At 42.9% G+C, this 16,132-nt stretch overlaps 2 protein-coding genes across 3 annotated transcripts in view; one reads left to right on the top strand and one right to left on the bottom strand.

The window, feature by feature from the left end:
* slc1a9 (solute carrier family 1 member 9) overlaps window positions 1-6,798 on the bottom strand; it is an 81,777-nt gene extending 74,979 nt beyond the window's left edge. Inside the window, exon 1 of the mRNA XM_070551363.1 lies at window positions 6,778-6,798. The gene's annotated coding sequence lies outside the window, so the exon portion shown is untranslated. The remainder of the gene's footprint in view (window positions 1-6,777) is intronic.
* Window positions 6,799-7,643: 845 nt separating this feature from the next.
* On the top strand, window positions 7,644-15,387 carry LOC107378435 (uncharacterized). 2 transcript variants are annotated; one of them, XM_015948639.3, is made up of 2 exons: window positions 7,644-7,870; window positions 13,348-15,387. In XM_015948639.3, exon 2 carries the CDS (start codon window positions 13,367-13,369, stop codon window positions 14,768-14,770), a length of 1,404 nt encoding a protein of 467 aa, XP_015804125.1. In that variant the 5' UTR covers window positions 7,644-7,870; window positions 13,348-13,366; the 3' UTR covers window positions 14,771-15,387. The 2 variants fall into 2 exon arrangements, with proteins under 2 accessions (XP_015804125.1, XP_015804126.1); XM_015948640.3 differs by having other exon boundaries at window positions 7,661-7,891.
* Window positions 15,388-16,132: the final 745 nt, after the last annotated feature.

Raw genomic sequence — 16,132 nt, 5'->3', positions numbered from 1 at the left:
AATCTGCAACCAGCTGCTGCACCTGTAAAGAAAATTTTCTAAGAATCATCAAGAAAATGTGGGATGAACAACTATAAACATGTAAACCATGAACAACAAACATCAACAAGCATGTGTCCGTGCGTGTGCTGGGATGTGAACTGTGAGACCTCCAAGGATCAGGTGCACTCTGGAACCGCCCCAAGCACCAGGAAACCAGCAGCCACCACAGAGCACAGAACCAACTCAGACCGCGAGACAGATCTCAGACAGATCCTGAGACGCTCCTCCCTGACATATTTATTTTATTCACGAAAAACAATCAAACTAGTGATTTCTCTTGGCGTTCAGTTTATACATTCAAACAGTACAGCACTCTAGTTAAACTACTTACGTGTAAATCTGTTATTTGTCCATCCATTTTCATCCGCGTATCCGGAGTCGGGTTGCGGGGGCATGTAGCGTCAAGAGGCCCAGACTTCCCTCTCCCCAGCCGCCTGAGCCAGACACCAATTTTGTTAGATTTGAAGAAGGTGGGGGGGGGGGGGGGGGGCAACTTCACTTACGTGTGTCTGAAGGACTCTGCACAGGGGTTTCTTCGGAAGTAGGAATAGGAATAAAGTTATAGAGGTCAGCAGGTGAAAGATCAGCTTAAATTAATTTCACCATTAGAACAAAAGATGTTTTTGTTTTTGGCGTGAGATCACCAAAGACTGTGATGGACTGGCTCTCTGTCCAGGGCGTACCCTGAATACCTGCTAGGAACAAAATAGAATAAACAAACCAAAACCCCCATACTGCTGGGATTCAACAATACAGCTTATCTGTGCAATAACATATCAAAATGACTTTAGTTTTAAGATGAGATGAGAACAGGGAACCTGGTCGCAGCTCTTTGTGGACAAATTAGTTATTTAGTCGCTCCCCACCACCAATATTTTACAAATATGCAAAAAATATAAAAAACAAGCAAGTTTATCTGATGGCATACAGACTTCTGGAGACAAACATCAAGCACTATCAACCAACTCAACGAGCTGCAGTATTTCTGTGGTCAGGTCTCTCTCAGAGTCCACTCCACAAGCGGTCAGCCCGCGTGGCAGACAGGCAGCGAAGCGGTCAGAGATGCACCGGGCTGACCGCTGGGGAGAACCGGGTGGAAGAATGGAACACAGATGTGTCCCTCCGAGAGCTCCGTCATATTTCAACCCATTTTTATGTTAGATACACTGGGTTTTACCATGGTTTTACCCATCGACATATACCCTATTAATTATTTTACCGTACATTACATCTAAATTTCATGGTACAGTACATGTTAAAATGGTAGTTAGCTAGCTACTTTGATAAGCTCAGCTAGTGCAAAAGCGGCAGTGACCTAAAATACATAAATATAAATTTACTTACCGAAAAAATGAAGTGGAGACTCCTTGGACGTTCTATTAGTGCAATTAATGCCACAGCAAGTCATTTTGTCCAACAATTGCACAAATAATATCCAGAAAAGAATGCACAAATACTACAACTAATGGTCTAAGTCAGGGGTGTCAAACTCATTTTAGCTCAGCGGCCACATTGAGGGAAATCTAGTCCCAAGTGGGCCGGAATGGTAAATTAAAAACAACTTCAGATTGTTTTCTTTGTTTTAATACAATCAATATGAAACAAGGCTGGAGCCTGAGGACAGTGTATCCAAAATAGTACAAGTACAACACCTGAAGTGTACTTGAAAATTTGAAAAAAAAAAAAAAAAAATTAAAATCAATAAATAAAATAAACATTCCTTAGTGATTCAAAGAGCTTACAGATCACATGGCTAGATTAGTTTCATGCAGCACTTAAAGTATATTTGACTCATTTTACTTAACATCTTTTAGCTTTCACCAGAACATCAATATCAGAAGTCACATCCTGAGTGGCGGCCAACTTCAGGATGTGATTCAAGTTCTTGTGTGAGCCTTGAGCGCAGCTTTGTTTTATTTATACTCGTTACAGAGAAAACTTGCTCACAAAGATAAGTTTATTTTCACTCTACATTGTAAAGTATGAAAATAAAGTTTACACAACCATCTCGCGGGCCGGACTTAACCCGCTTGCGGGCCGGATCCGGCCCGCGGGCCGCATATTTGACACCCCTGGTCTAAGTTGAGAGACTAAAAATCACGGAACAGTTTCCAGGCCAGACCGAGGCTCTACTGAGGCCTTTCCACAGAGCTAGCTCTGCGGTCACGTGGGTCTGATGCTCATTAATTATACAGAATTTTAGGCATTTAATACACTTAAACAGAAGAGTGAGAAAAAATTCACCCCCCTCAGAGTTGTCATGAGTGTAAAGTAGATCATTTAAACAAAAAAACATGTTTTGGTACCAGGCTGTAAACATGTTTATTTCTGCTGTGAAATTGGTATTTTTAACATGGGAGTCAATGAGGATTTGGTCGCTTCTGACACCAGCCCCTAGTGGATGAGGGTGGAACTGCAATTTATTTTACTTCCGCATTGGCCTCAATTTCTGTCCTGCATTGTGGGGGCTTGGACACACCTGTCTCATTCACTGTGTTTTTATTTATTTATTTATTTATTTTACCGTGTCCTGTCTGGCTGTGAAGCAAACAGAATTAATGTCCGAATGCTGGTTACAAACTTTACAGATTTACTTTCAAGTGGAGCATCAAAGCTTCTGCTTTTAATGTCATGCCTGATATACATTTCACACATCACATTAAATCACTCCATAAACACAAACAATCAATAATGAACAAGAGTCTGCTTCTAGACCTGCAGAAGGAGAGAAAAAAAAGAAAAGGGACACACAGCAATACAACAGGAGCAAGCTATCACTGCGTCAACCTGATGAGGAAATATAAAATCAACATTGTTTTACTGAACAATCACGATAATAAATCACAGTGCATTAAGTGCCAACCACAGCCGACATGTGATGAACGTGCCCAAGTCCATACTTATGAGAGCACCTGTGTGCGTACCCGCACTTGTATATGTAAGGTTTCTCTATAGGAGCATCCAATAGAGAGTGTGAGGGGCCACAGATCTGCCCCCCAAAGATGCGTAGGAGATGGAAGGAGCTCCAAGTCCCAGAGATTCAGGAGCTGCCCACAGGGACCCCAGGGAGACTGCGACCAGAAAAGCCCCAGCCCCCCTCGAGAGGCGCAGAGGATTGCACCGGGGGGCCACAACCAGCAGCCTACAGAGTCCCGGAGGATATCAGCAGCAAGCCCACAGCCTCCCACCCCCAAGCCGGCTGAGCCCGGAACCCAGCGACCCAGGACCCAGGGGCAACCAGCCCCACCAGGGACCCAACAGAGCCCAGGGACCCAGATCCCACCAGGTAGCCACCGGGATTAACCAGGCAGATGCTACAAATCTTAAACCCCCTGACCCAAGATCTGCGAACACTCAGGCAGACCAAGGCACGCCACTCCACACCAAGTGTGACAGGGGGAGGGGAGGCGAAGATGTGTAGCAGCAAAAGAAGTCCCAGGTGAGAGGAGGAGTCATAGGCCCCACCTGACATATACAGTCATCCACAAACACAGTCACACACTCCCGCCCTCATGCTCACACATGCACATACAACCTAAAGTCTGATTCCTGCTTCTCCGTCTGCGTCAGTGCTGAGACACGCAACGTCCTTGCGTGCCTGCTGGAGAGCTCCGCAAGGACGGACGGAGTCGAGCTCTCTTTTCTAAACATCCGTCAGTCAAGACAGACAACGCAAGCTTGTGATTGGTCAGGACGCTGCTGTCGTCTACACCGCCGCCATTGCGCCCTCAAAAACATAAAGACAGCCGAGGATAACTAGCGGCAGACATGGACCAGCTTGAAGAATACCTCGCGAAAAAACTCTAAAAACATGAACGTTTAATTCCCCGTGACTGGAGGAGTGAAAAGATGTGCAGCAAGCATTTTATTTGTGGACGGAAATGACAGGAAACGTGGGTTTAGAGGTGGCGAGCGCATGAAGAGGTGGAGGAGGATGAGAGACACATTTGCCTGTGTTAAAAAGTTTCTTATATACAAAAAACACAATATAAACACACTATCTTGGACCGGATACATGACAGGATACCACAGAACAGCGCTACGCCCTCTGTTGTCCTGCCGGGGAATTGTTTTGCAACACTCCAGGAGACGGAGAAGTATGAGAGCAAAGCGCTTCCATCAATCCGTGCGTGTCTGTCCCTTGCGGAGCTGATGGAGAAGCATGAATCAGGCTTAAGACTCACAAAAATGCACGCCAGACACCCACTCATGCTCCCCATACACACCCTATTCACTCTGGTCCCGGTACTGCTGCACACTGGGTACAACCATCACCGGTTCCCAGAGTTCGACCCTTTCTGCTGGGGTGCTGATGAGCAGGCTCCCCCACCCAACGCCGAGCAAAGCGACCCACCACCCAGACCCCAGCCAGACGGCCAGATCCCCCTCCTAGCCTCCAGCCCCGGGAAGCCAAGCGACTACAGAGGTGTGCTAAGACCCCTAGTCTCCCTCCGTCTGCTCCAATACAGTGTTGGTGCGTGTTGATGAGGTGTATTCATGGCTGTGGTGAGCGGGCAGTGCGGGCATCGTCTGGCCTACAAAGAAATGTGTTTTCTTTATTTTCATGACCATTTACTTTTGTAGATACTCTGAAGGCATCAAAACTATGAATAAACACACGTGGAGTTATGTACTTAAACAAGGTGAAATAACTGAAAACATGTTTTATATTCTATCTTCTTCAAAATTGCCACCCTTTGCTCTGTAGTGTTTCCTCTACATAGGCTCAGGCGTGGCACTGTGCCATAGCTTAAATTCCAGCGCCACGCCTATGAGGTAGAAGAAATGTTTGGCCTGTACTGAATATTACGCCCCAGTGCAGCAGAAAGACTTGAAGAAGTCAAAACTATTTTACCCAGTCACAACATTAACGGAAATTAACTCATTAACTATGTACATCCCTAAGAATATTGCATTTTCTTTGTGTTAAATATTGGCCTACTTTATTTGATATAACAGAATTATTAAATTGATAAATAAATTAAATTTAATATATTTTCTCTTTACAGTAAAGCACACCCTCAGAGCTGTCGATGGTCCCCTGACTGCTGACATGTGGACCAGCCGTGTTACAGAGGCATATCCTGGTGTGTTCAGCCATTTCCTGAGTTAAGACTGGAAGATGAAGTGATTTCTGTGTACAATTGATTTTTGGTTTTAGGTGCCCACCTCCATCTGACTGTAGCATTTGTATTAACAGGTTACAAAGTTAAATAAAGTTGTTTGATAAACTATCATCTTGTCTTTATTATTAGATGGCACATAGCTGATCACACTTCAGACTAGAAGCTAATGATGGGTGTATTAGAGCAACCTAAGCTAAACTTTTATGAAATACACAATTAGTTGACTGATCCTCAATACAACTGGTGATTAGTCGAGTACTACAGTAGTCATTTGTGGCAGCCCCACTTTTAAGTAATAACATTTTTGTTCAACAGTGTGGACCTTTTAACTTTGTGGTGAAATTTAGTTAGAAATGCACAATATATTGGCATCAGTGTGTGTTTTTTTAGTCATGTGACAGTGATTGTAATCATCTCAAGTGTAAATGTGTGTGATGTGTGTACATAATAATGTAAATTCTGCTTTAATAATTTTCATTCTTTACAAATTCTGCTGATTGCAGAAGCATTAATGTCAGTATATCGGCAAATATTGGTTATCGGCCGTAACATTGATATTAATGTTGGATATTGGTATCGGCCCAAAATTTTCATATCGGTGCATTAGTATTAGTTAGCTGATGTTAGCTTTAGCTCGTTGGTAGCACTAGCTAAAATCGGATTCCTGTAGGGTTGTTTACGACAGCTGAAATTTCTCTTTCAACCAGCAGGATGGAGGAGCAGGAAAGTCTCTGTTTCTTTAAGTTGAATTACTGAAATAAAATAACTTTGTTCTAATTTTTTCTAAAGTTTCACCTTCACCTACTCCATGTTGACTGCCAGCTGTGGTGATCCATTCCTCTGTGCTGCTTCACTTTTCATTCCACTATTGCAAATAGCAAAACCTAATCAAAATCTTTTCCAGAATGTTAGATTGGTTTTAGTTTTCATTTTATGGTTATTGTTTTCTTCAGTGACTTGCAAGATCATTAAAAAAGCAACAAACCAAAAAAAATTCCCATAATAAATAAATAAATAAAAATTAAAAAGTAAAATTCTTCATTAACCCTCTCAGGCTCAAAACAAGTTTTGATAAAAGGACGAACAACTAAGTCCTTCAGGGGTACTTCTGAGTTATAAAATGCTCATGAAATACGTTTGTGGTGTAACCAGGTAGGTCGGTTTTAACGTTGCAAATCTACAACACCTGCCTCCAGAGGGTTAGCTTTTGCAAATCATAATAAAAGTCTCATCACAACTTCACTAGAGATTATCATATGATATAATACTTCTGCCATATTTACTACCCTAATTGCTGCAACATGTTTCTTGTCAACTTTAATGAGACAGTTTGATCTACAACTGATTTTATTTTTGTCCAGCCAGTAATTTGGAAGTTAAACTAATTTGATTATCTATCTATGACCATAATTCATTCATGACTGGAGTCTTGTAGTCTGAACATGTGATTATTCCAGGACACAGCGCTGACAAGTGTCAGGGCTGGAGGTCAGGGGGCCTAAATACCTCTCAGGGACTCCAAATTTTCAAGAACATCTCAAACTATGTAGTTTGCTAATGCCTGCAAATGACAAAAAGGCACATGTTTAACGTTCTACAATCAACATACCTAATGCAAGTCTGACTTAAGAAACCAAAAAGCAATCCGGAGGCAGACTTGGCTTCAAACCGCAGATTACATCCTCAGGTTTGCTTGTGCCAAACGGAATCATATTGCACCTCTTTGCACTTGCAGATGAGAACCTTAATGAATTAGACCAAACAGCTCCTTAACAACTTGTTTGTAATAACTTACACGTTTACAAGCATAAGTAACTTGGACACATATCAGATACTTACCAATCATTGCTGTGAGTTTTTCTGTGAATTCAAAGGTGGAGACATAAAAATAGAGAGGCACGTGTAGCAAAGAAATATGACTTTTTGGTCATTTCTACTACTAACAACTACTTGAATGCCTGTTTAATACAATGTTTAACAAATGGTCTCATAAAATTTTAACGTTTGATGTTGTATAGTATAGAATGTAAGCATTTTCGTTTATTTACTAACCTCGCCTCGTTTCTGCGCTTCCAAAGCGGATAGCTGGCTGCGTCAAAGTAGCACAAAAAACACCGGAAAGAAGTTTCTTGACTTTAAAACAAAAGCATTGCAGCTCATTCAGCGTGAAATTTCAAGAGTAGTTTTATTGTGAAACTCCCTAACAGGAAGTTGTCACGCTGACACATTCTAGCTTACTTTACGCATTTCAGGCGGAGTTCAGGTCATAAAACTTAGCGAACTCCTTCGCCGCTTCAGTCGCTCACATTTTTGAACTCAAACACACTTTTCTCGACCCACTTTGGAACAGTACCAACTCGTGGAATATTTCTGGGTTCAGCCCCATTTAAAAACAATTTATTTTCTAATCAAACATTTTTTTTTGTTCTTCAGAGAAATCGCTCACTGGACTGGACAGGAGAGAGTTTTCTAGTGTGTTACTTCTTTATTTTTTATATTTTCTTTCCTTGTCAGGTTCTATTGACATATGCAATGCCACGGTCGTCTAAAAGGGAGAGGAAATGCTTGCGCTGAGGTTACTTGAAGCCGCGTGAAAGTGATTTTGAGTTTATTATTTAAACCAGTTGAGCAACTGGCGACAGGACGCTATAATCAATGTGGTGTCAGCTGGAAGGACGCGGGGTCCGGATCTCACCTAAACGGTATGGCTTTAACCCATGCTGGTAGGCCTTACACACACACACACACACACACACACACACACCTGACTGTTTTACTAATGAAATGCATAAAACACTTAAACTTATTCATTCGACAAATAAGAAAATGGCCTCAGAGTGTTTTAACTGGTGGAAAAACTTTTATTTTGTAGTTTCAATTCCATTATTTAGTTAAATTCAAACAATCAAACACTAACATTTATGCATCGTGTGTGTGTGTGTGTGTGTGTGTGTGTGTGTGTGTGTGTGTGTGTGTGCGCGCGCGCGTGTATGTGCGTGCGTGCGTGCTCCAGCAGGCACTTGTCTCACTTACGTTCCCTCTTCATCCTGCATTTACCTTGGCAGTCTCACACTAGTAGGCTATTGGACATTTTGTTATCTTTGGCAGTCACTCAAGTGAGGTGAGAGCTACCAGCTCACAATCTAAACCCGCAGGTAGATCACACAAGCTGCCATGTAAAACACACACACAGCTGATCTCTAAATGAGATCTTTTGAACAGATGAGGGGCAGAAGAGGCGCTGTGGGTGGTTTTATCTCTGTGAAAATATCACAAGAAGACAAATCTTCTCACTTTGCGGAGATATTTCTGTTAGACGTGTGTGATCAATGTTTGTTAGGACCATTTCTTCAAGCTTTGCATGTGAGACAATCACAGAGCTGGAACTAATGGACTGTTTGCACAGTGGGAGAGCGAGGCCGCAGTGAGTGAGCTCAGCTTTTTACTTTCTGTCCTCGCACACAGGGGGAGCAGAGTGGAGGATAAACATTTACCTGGATGTGTTTCCATCTCACACGGTTTCACGGCCAAACAGACCGCTCCAACGTGTAACTTAAGGGAGCAAACAACTTTTTAGGGAAACTTCTTCCTGTCAGCTCGCCTCCAGACATCTTCCACTCCTGGAGGTGTTTGGGTTGAACTACTTCAAAGACTCAGGATCCAGACGGGACGGGGCGCAGCCCTAACACTAACACAGGGCATTATCCCTCAGTCGTATTGACATGCCTGACATTAGCCACGCATACGGAGTGGGATTGCTTTGTAAACAGGCTATTAGCACAGTAGCTGCTGCCAGGTGTGGAGCTGCGTTATGACATCTGTTCCCTGGTGGGGGACTAGCCAGGAAGCCTGCACCAAATTCAGCCCCCCCCCCTCCTGACTCCTTATCCTGGCTGTAATCCTAAATGAGTTAATGATCTACCAGGTTGCAGATGACATCTTATTTCATTACTTACTTACTTACTCGTTTAACTTTTTATGTTGTCTTTGATACATAAATGTAATATGTTGGCCCCAGATTATCAGAATAAATGTTAGCCAGGCTGTCTAACAAGCCAAGAATGTAAACATATTTCTGTGGACTTATTTGTATTTGAGCAGATTTCTGATGTTTTGAGTTTACCAACCAACCATCTCACGCTGTTACGTCATTTTCTGGATGCCGTTTATTTTAAAGATAAGAAATTACCGTCTAGGATGAAAAGGAGAGAGTATTTTTGAAAAAGGGGAATAATGAAACAACGGATGATTTTAATAGTGGAACAGCGAGAGGCTGAAAACAGGAATGCTCAGTTGGACCCTTTAGGAGCGAGTTGTAACTTCTGCTGCTGAACATAAAAGGCACAAAAAAATCTAAGCTATTTAATCATTCTGCAGTCATTAGTCGTGTTGAATAGAACGATAAGATCACTGGTTAATGTCGTAGTTTAGACTGTTTATGCGTGGATTTTTGCCCGATGACGTGGATGATTTCTGTTTGTTTAGGCTGTGATTCCAGGGCATTCTTCCCTCGTTTAGAAAAATATCATTGGATGGAAATGAGGGCCTAGATAAGTGAGAGGACTTGATTTGACTTGATCTCAATCAGAGGTTGGGGGAACGCTTTGGTCCTCATTTAGCCGTGCAGTCAAATGATGCATGTCATTGTAACAAAGGAAACATGGCTGTGAAGATCTGCTCCTGCTGCACGTTTCCAAAAACACCAACTTCTTGTATTCTGCCCGTCTTTCTGTCGTCGGCCTGGGCGTCATCCTGCAACTCCTCTTACGTCGTTTTGCGTTTTCCGTCCTTTCCCGCTTCGGCTCAGCTTTAACTCTCAGCATTCTCAGTCACGAAGAATTTGCCAGCAGTTTGCCTTTATATGCAAATTTCCCTCCGTCAGACGAGACTTTTTTTGGGCAGGCTCAGTTCTTAGATGGATACCCTGAACAAACAGGATGCTGAACACTTTGATGTGATTTCCCGTCAGCGTGAAAAGGTGCTTCGAGCTCCTGAGGCGACCACGTGAGTTATGTGTCGACCGAACCTCGTTGGCCCTCTCTCCAGCTGCATTGTGTCCAGGGTGCGGCTCTGCTGAGTACAGGCCCTGTCACCGAGGGGATTTTCATTCACACACTCGCTGATAGCCACTGATGAGACATCTGCTCACTCACCCTCACACACCCGTGGAGGCAAACACAAACGTGACAGCGGCAAACAAACAAACCCAAAAAGTCATGACGACTGCTGTTTCACACTTATTTAGCATCGCCCAGCTTGTTTCTTTCTCTTACTCCTCACTAGTTCTGCATCACTGACATTCTAATCATTCCACGGATCTCAACTCGGTCCGAGTGACCTCTTCCCTTCTTGCAAACAAATAACTAAATCTGTGCTTACGTCGGCTGCGTAGGCCGCTGTGCGTTTGCTGAATGCCAGCCCACTGTAACCGCCACAAGGACGGGTGACTGGAATATTTTTCTGGTTAGTCAGAGGGCAACCTCTCACTGAAATGTGGATGAATCATCTCTGGCAGCCACGCTACTTAGAATTTTATCCACACAAAGTCAGAGATTAAGGACCTACCTGAAGCCCCTTTCATGCCTGGAAATGTTTACATTTTTTATTGCAGTGTAATTTTATCATTACGCTCCAGGTTGTCGTGAGAGATGCACTTTTAACATCGCCTGGACATTTTGTACAACTCTTGTCTTCTCAAGACTTAAAGAAACGGTGCAAAATAATTTAGCTTAGTGAACTTTCAGCTCTTAAAAGCCTGTTTTTCCATTAGAAAAAGCTTCAAAGCAGGTTATGGCATGTAGAATATTTACAGTCGTGATCTCTCAATAACTGAAACTCATTCGGTCTAATTCATCCGTCACTGCCGTTCCAAAGAACAACAAATTCACCCTCAGGTGACATTTAGAGAATAACATCACATTTATCTCCTGTAATGGCAAGGCTCTATCTAACGAGGGTGCTTTTACTGGTAGATACCACGTAAAATGTAATAAATGTAGGAGCTACCGTTGTTGGAAAAATCGAACGCCATCTTTAAATTTTAATGTGGGTAATTTGTTTGCTGCAGAACACGAGTGTTAACGTGTTCAAAAGTCTAAATTCCTACTTTGTCAGTTGTAACTTGAAGCAATCTTCTTTTGCTAGACGTCACAAGTTCTTTAAATAGTTTCAGAGAGAGTTTGACTCCCTGTCCTTTGCAGCATTTCTTCTTTTCAGGCAGCTATTGGCATACAGAAGGGTTCGTGTTCGAATAAGATCCCAGGTGTTGTTCAGCACAAGTCCAAATGACCAGCCCTCCACCACCCTGCTGTCAGTAGGAGATACTTGTGCTTGTATGCTGAGTTAGGTTTACTGTAAATATACTCATGTGGGTTATCTGGTCTTCAAAGTAAACATTACCTTTACATCAGCACAAGTATCAAAAATTCTTTATGTAAACATGTCAATCGGAATATTCTGATCCCATATGGGGCGATCGGAATAAAATTTATTCCGATTAAGAGAGGTGGTTATGTCGATCATCATTCCGGTTGACGTCCATGTACACACCCATCCAGATTGGGGTAAAATGATACCCACTGCGCATGTGTGCAACTTCAGACGCTCAGACCAAGCTCAGGACAAGTCGATAACATGGCGGGTATTAGAAGTGGTCTGGGGGTGGGGGGGGGGGGGGGTCAAAACTAGATAAATAAGACAGTAAAATGCGAGGAAAAAACATGCGGACTAGATGGCGTTTACAAATAATTTTTCCGGGAAAGACGACTGCACATGCTCAACCTTTTTAATCTGATTGAACGCTTGGAGTACACTCACGGCATGATCGGATCGTTTCAGTCGGTGTCCATGTAAACAGGTTTGAATCGGATAGGGGAAATTTGGCGTGTGTGTGTGTGTGTGTGTGTGTGTGTGTGTGTGTGTGTGTGTGTGTGTGTGTGTGTGTGTGTGTGTGTGTGTGTGTGTGTGTGTGTGTGTGTGTGTGTGTGTGTGTGTGTGTGTGTGTGTGTGTGTGTGTGTGTGTGTGTGTGTGTGTGTGTGTGTGTGTGTGTGTGTGTGTGTGTGTGTGTGTGTGTGTGTGTGTGTGTGTGTGTGTGTGTGTGTGTGTGTGTGTGTGTGTGTGTGTGTGTGTGTGTGTGTGTGTGTGTGTGTGTGTAAACCTGTAACCTGCTAACTAGGCCTGCATTATTTCAGCTGTAGCTCTCAGGTGATTTGTAATTTAGACTTTGAAGTGAGCTTACTGGGACGTCCCCTCCTGAGACGTTTGGCAGATATCTTGGATGTTTTCCATTTGAAAATAACCGTTCTCATTGTTGGACAATGGACTATTATGTTGTTTGGAAATTCCAGTATAACTTTTTTCAAGTTGATGAGCAGCAAACGTTTCTTTATTCATCTATTTCCACCTGGGAATTGAGATAACACACTCACACATGCTCCAGAGGCTCAAATGTTTCATTTATGCATCTGATCAGCTGCAAGTACCTGCTCTCAAATTACTTTTTTCTTCTTTCACTGTGTGTGTGTGTGTGTGTGTGTGTGTGTGTGTGTGTGTGTGTGTGTGTGTGTGTGTGTGTGTGTGTGTGTGTGTGTGTGTGTGTGTGTGTGTGTGTGTGTGTGTGTGTGTGTGTGTGTGTGTGTGTTAAAATATTCTGTAATACGTCTTGTGCTGTTTGGCTGTGGACCTATTTAACTTGGTTATAAGGCCTGGTAAGGACAGATGATGTTTTATACACACACTTGCAAAATGATGGCACTGACCTTTTAAACAAAACACAAAAAGTCAAGCCCTTAAGGGCGTCGGGGAGTTGCTTATTTTATTACTGCTGTCTTTTCAAAGACAAATTTCCTTTGTCTGATACATTTTTGACTTGCAAACATATCTTGTCATCGGTGTCTTTGAAGATTAGTTACCCCAGAAAGCAAAATCACCTAAATTCTGTAAGGTCCACTTCAAGAAACCGGGCAATTTCACTGTACTCTCCTGATTTTCCACAAGTTCTGCCAAGATTTTAGGCCATGCCTCAGCAGCTAAAGCTCCACAGTTGTAAAGCTGTGGGCCACCAGTAAAACTGTTCATTTCACAGTCTAACTGGAGCACTTTGTTTGACTATAAAAGCTTCCATTTGAATTGTATAAAATAACATTGTCTCTCTTCTGTGTCTGCTCTCTGAATCATCAGCTGATACGTCTTGGGAGTGATGCACTGGCTTCCCCTGGTTGCCATGGTGATAGCCTCGGCCCTGCCCTTCCCTCATAACCCCGCAACTACTCCGCCTGACTCCGGCAGCAGCAGAGAGCATCGTCGTGACCCAACCGCTCACCTCGCTGCTCTTTCTGTCCGCTACAACCTCAGAGGAAATGTCTCTCAAATGGAGGACGAGGCTGCTCCTCTCAACCCAGACCGCACGCAGAATCTCAACGACCGTAAGGACTATGCAAAGTTCTCCACTCGTGAAGAGACTTCCACATTAAAAATGGAGAGTCAAATAACCTACCAAGCATTTGGCAACTCAGGCACCGATGACCGAGGCAGAGTCCGTTTGGATGTTGCATCAGAAGCAGGAGCTCTCAGGACCGGGGGCATTTCCAAGGACAATTCTCTACAAAAGGACTACAAAGCCGATGGCTCGATCAGCAGGAAAGATTTCTCCAGATTTTCAGACTTTTCCAAAGATGACACCCAACAGGACGTTATAGATACACCTGTGCAAGCTTCCACTGCAAAATATTACGATGTTGTTAGTCCTGCAACAATGCTAAAAGGTCAGAGACAACCAGAGCCAACAGTTTCGTCGAGACGAGCTCAACTAGCACCGTCAACCAGGACAGAGGCCAGAACCAGTGCAGCTGAGGACATTCTGACCGTGGAGGCTGGAATGGATCTGGGTGCTGAGCTGGACGGCTTTCTCAAAGGAGACGAGATCTTTCTGGACTCGCATCCACGAGTACTTTTTTCCCCTTCCCCATTACCTCCGGAACATCCACCTCTCCTGCTCATGCTGGAGAGTGGCGGGGAGGAAGATGGGGACGGAGGGGGTCAAGAAGATTTGGATGAACACATAGAGGGTCATGGCGATCGTGCCATCGACAGAATCACAACTCCCAGTTGGGTGGACTACTCCAAGGTGGGCTTCAGGGAGGCTGATCGACCTGTTAAAAGGAGTAAACGCTCACACTTGGTTGACAACAGGAGAGGCGAAAAGGCGGTCTGTGAGTCGGAAAGCGGTTGGGTCTACAAAAAGACCGCCATCAACGTTAATAGAATTAATGTAACAGTCATGGAAGAAATCCAGACCCAGGCTGGACCGGTCAGACAGTTCTTCTACGAGACCCGCTGCCGTCAGGCCGAGCAGCCGAGCGTCTACGACAGGACTAAGGGGACAGGGAGGTCGGTGGGGACGGGCGTATCCGGAGCTGGATGTTTGGGTGTGGATAAAAAACAGTGGAGGAGCGAGTGCAAGGTCAAGCAGTCGTTTGTTCGAGCACTAATTAGAAACGAAAGGAACCAAATCGGATGGCAGTGGATCCGAATCGACTCGTCCTGCGTCTGCGTGCTGCTGTCCAGAACAAAGAAGGAGGTTTTGACCCGGGGGAGAGGATAAAATGGGGGCACAGAGAAACTGAGATGTTCTTCTGTGTACAGTAGCCCTGCTCTTGTTCACTTTCCCCCACATCTCTGGATTTCCCCTCCCTCAACCATGAGACTTTTGCAAAACAACAAGACCTCAACACTAGACCTTAGGGAAATTTGTTTTATAGATTTTACATCAAGAAGTACTGTTTTGTATGACCTACTTTTCATAATCTAAGTTATTTTTGATTAGTATGTAAGCATGTCTTTGATATTAATATATTCCTTAACGTGTGTATAACATGACACCAGTATACCTTTATGTATTTCAGTGTGTATTTATAGAAGACGTCTTCATGCAGCAGTCTCTCCAGTGTCTGATGATAATTCCAGCCTTTGGCTTGCTGTGTTTTTCTAAAAACAAAGAGCGCCACCTACTGACAGTTTATTTTACAGCTCCAAACTCTTATGAATGTTGCAAAGGGGAATGTATTCAGAACAAACTATAATTTGTGTCAGATTGCGTATGTGGGACTCCTCAAATGTGGTTCAAGAACATGAAACTATGTGGTTTGTAAATTAAGTGACACCTGAAGAAAACCTGCTGTTGTGTTCAGTCGGACATGTAATAAAAGATCTTTGTATTCAGGTTTGTCAGTTTCATGTATGAAGAAATGGAAAATGCCATTTTTCTATAGGTTGAGAGGAAATTAATCCTTTATTAGCAATAACTTTGCAGCCAAAGTTGTGTGTAATTTAACTGAAAAAGCTTAATTTATAATTAAATGAATGCAGAGAGGAATCTGCTTTATCACTCGTAAAAATCAGAAATAAATATCACTATTTGTGGTGAAGAACAGAGAAAAATCAAGCAGAAATGATCAGTAAACCCACCTGGACCACTTTAATTTTTACATTTTTTTTCTCTTACATCACTATTTTCATTCTTTATTTTCAAGATGATATTTTATTTGTATTACTATCATTGAATCATGGAAATCTGTTCAATCGTTGCACAGTTTGTTTTCAAAATGTACACATACAGTAGCGTATTTGACCATTTTCAATGTTTTACTTTTAAAACCAGTTCAAATGAAGTGAAGGATGAACCCAACATGTACATACATTTATCCAATACATACCCGATGAAAATAAATAAGTTATCGTAAAAAATAAAAAAATACAACTGAAAAAAATACACACATTTTACAAATTGATCCCCAGGGTCACCCCCCACCACCCCACCACTGTAGGTTTATCATACAGATATATATTTTTTTAAACGACACCTCATCTTCACTACCAAAAAAATGTTTTTAGCTCATTGTCATTATTTGACATGCATCGTAAACAAAGAGGCTAAAGGTTTTGTTTTCTGGGCTTCCTCGGGCCG

The sequence above is a fragment of the Nothobranchius furzeri genome, chromosome 5 (genome assembly GCF_043380555.1).
Source record: "Nothobranchius furzeri strain GRZ-AD chromosome 5, NfurGRZ-RIMD1, whole genome shotgun sequence".
NCBI lineage: Eukaryota > Metazoa > Chordata > Actinopteri > Cyprinodontiformes > Nothobranchiidae > Nothobranchius > Nothobranchius furzeri.
Note: the sequence above shows the minus strand (reverse complement) of the source record. Positions and strands in the feature narration are given on the sequence as shown.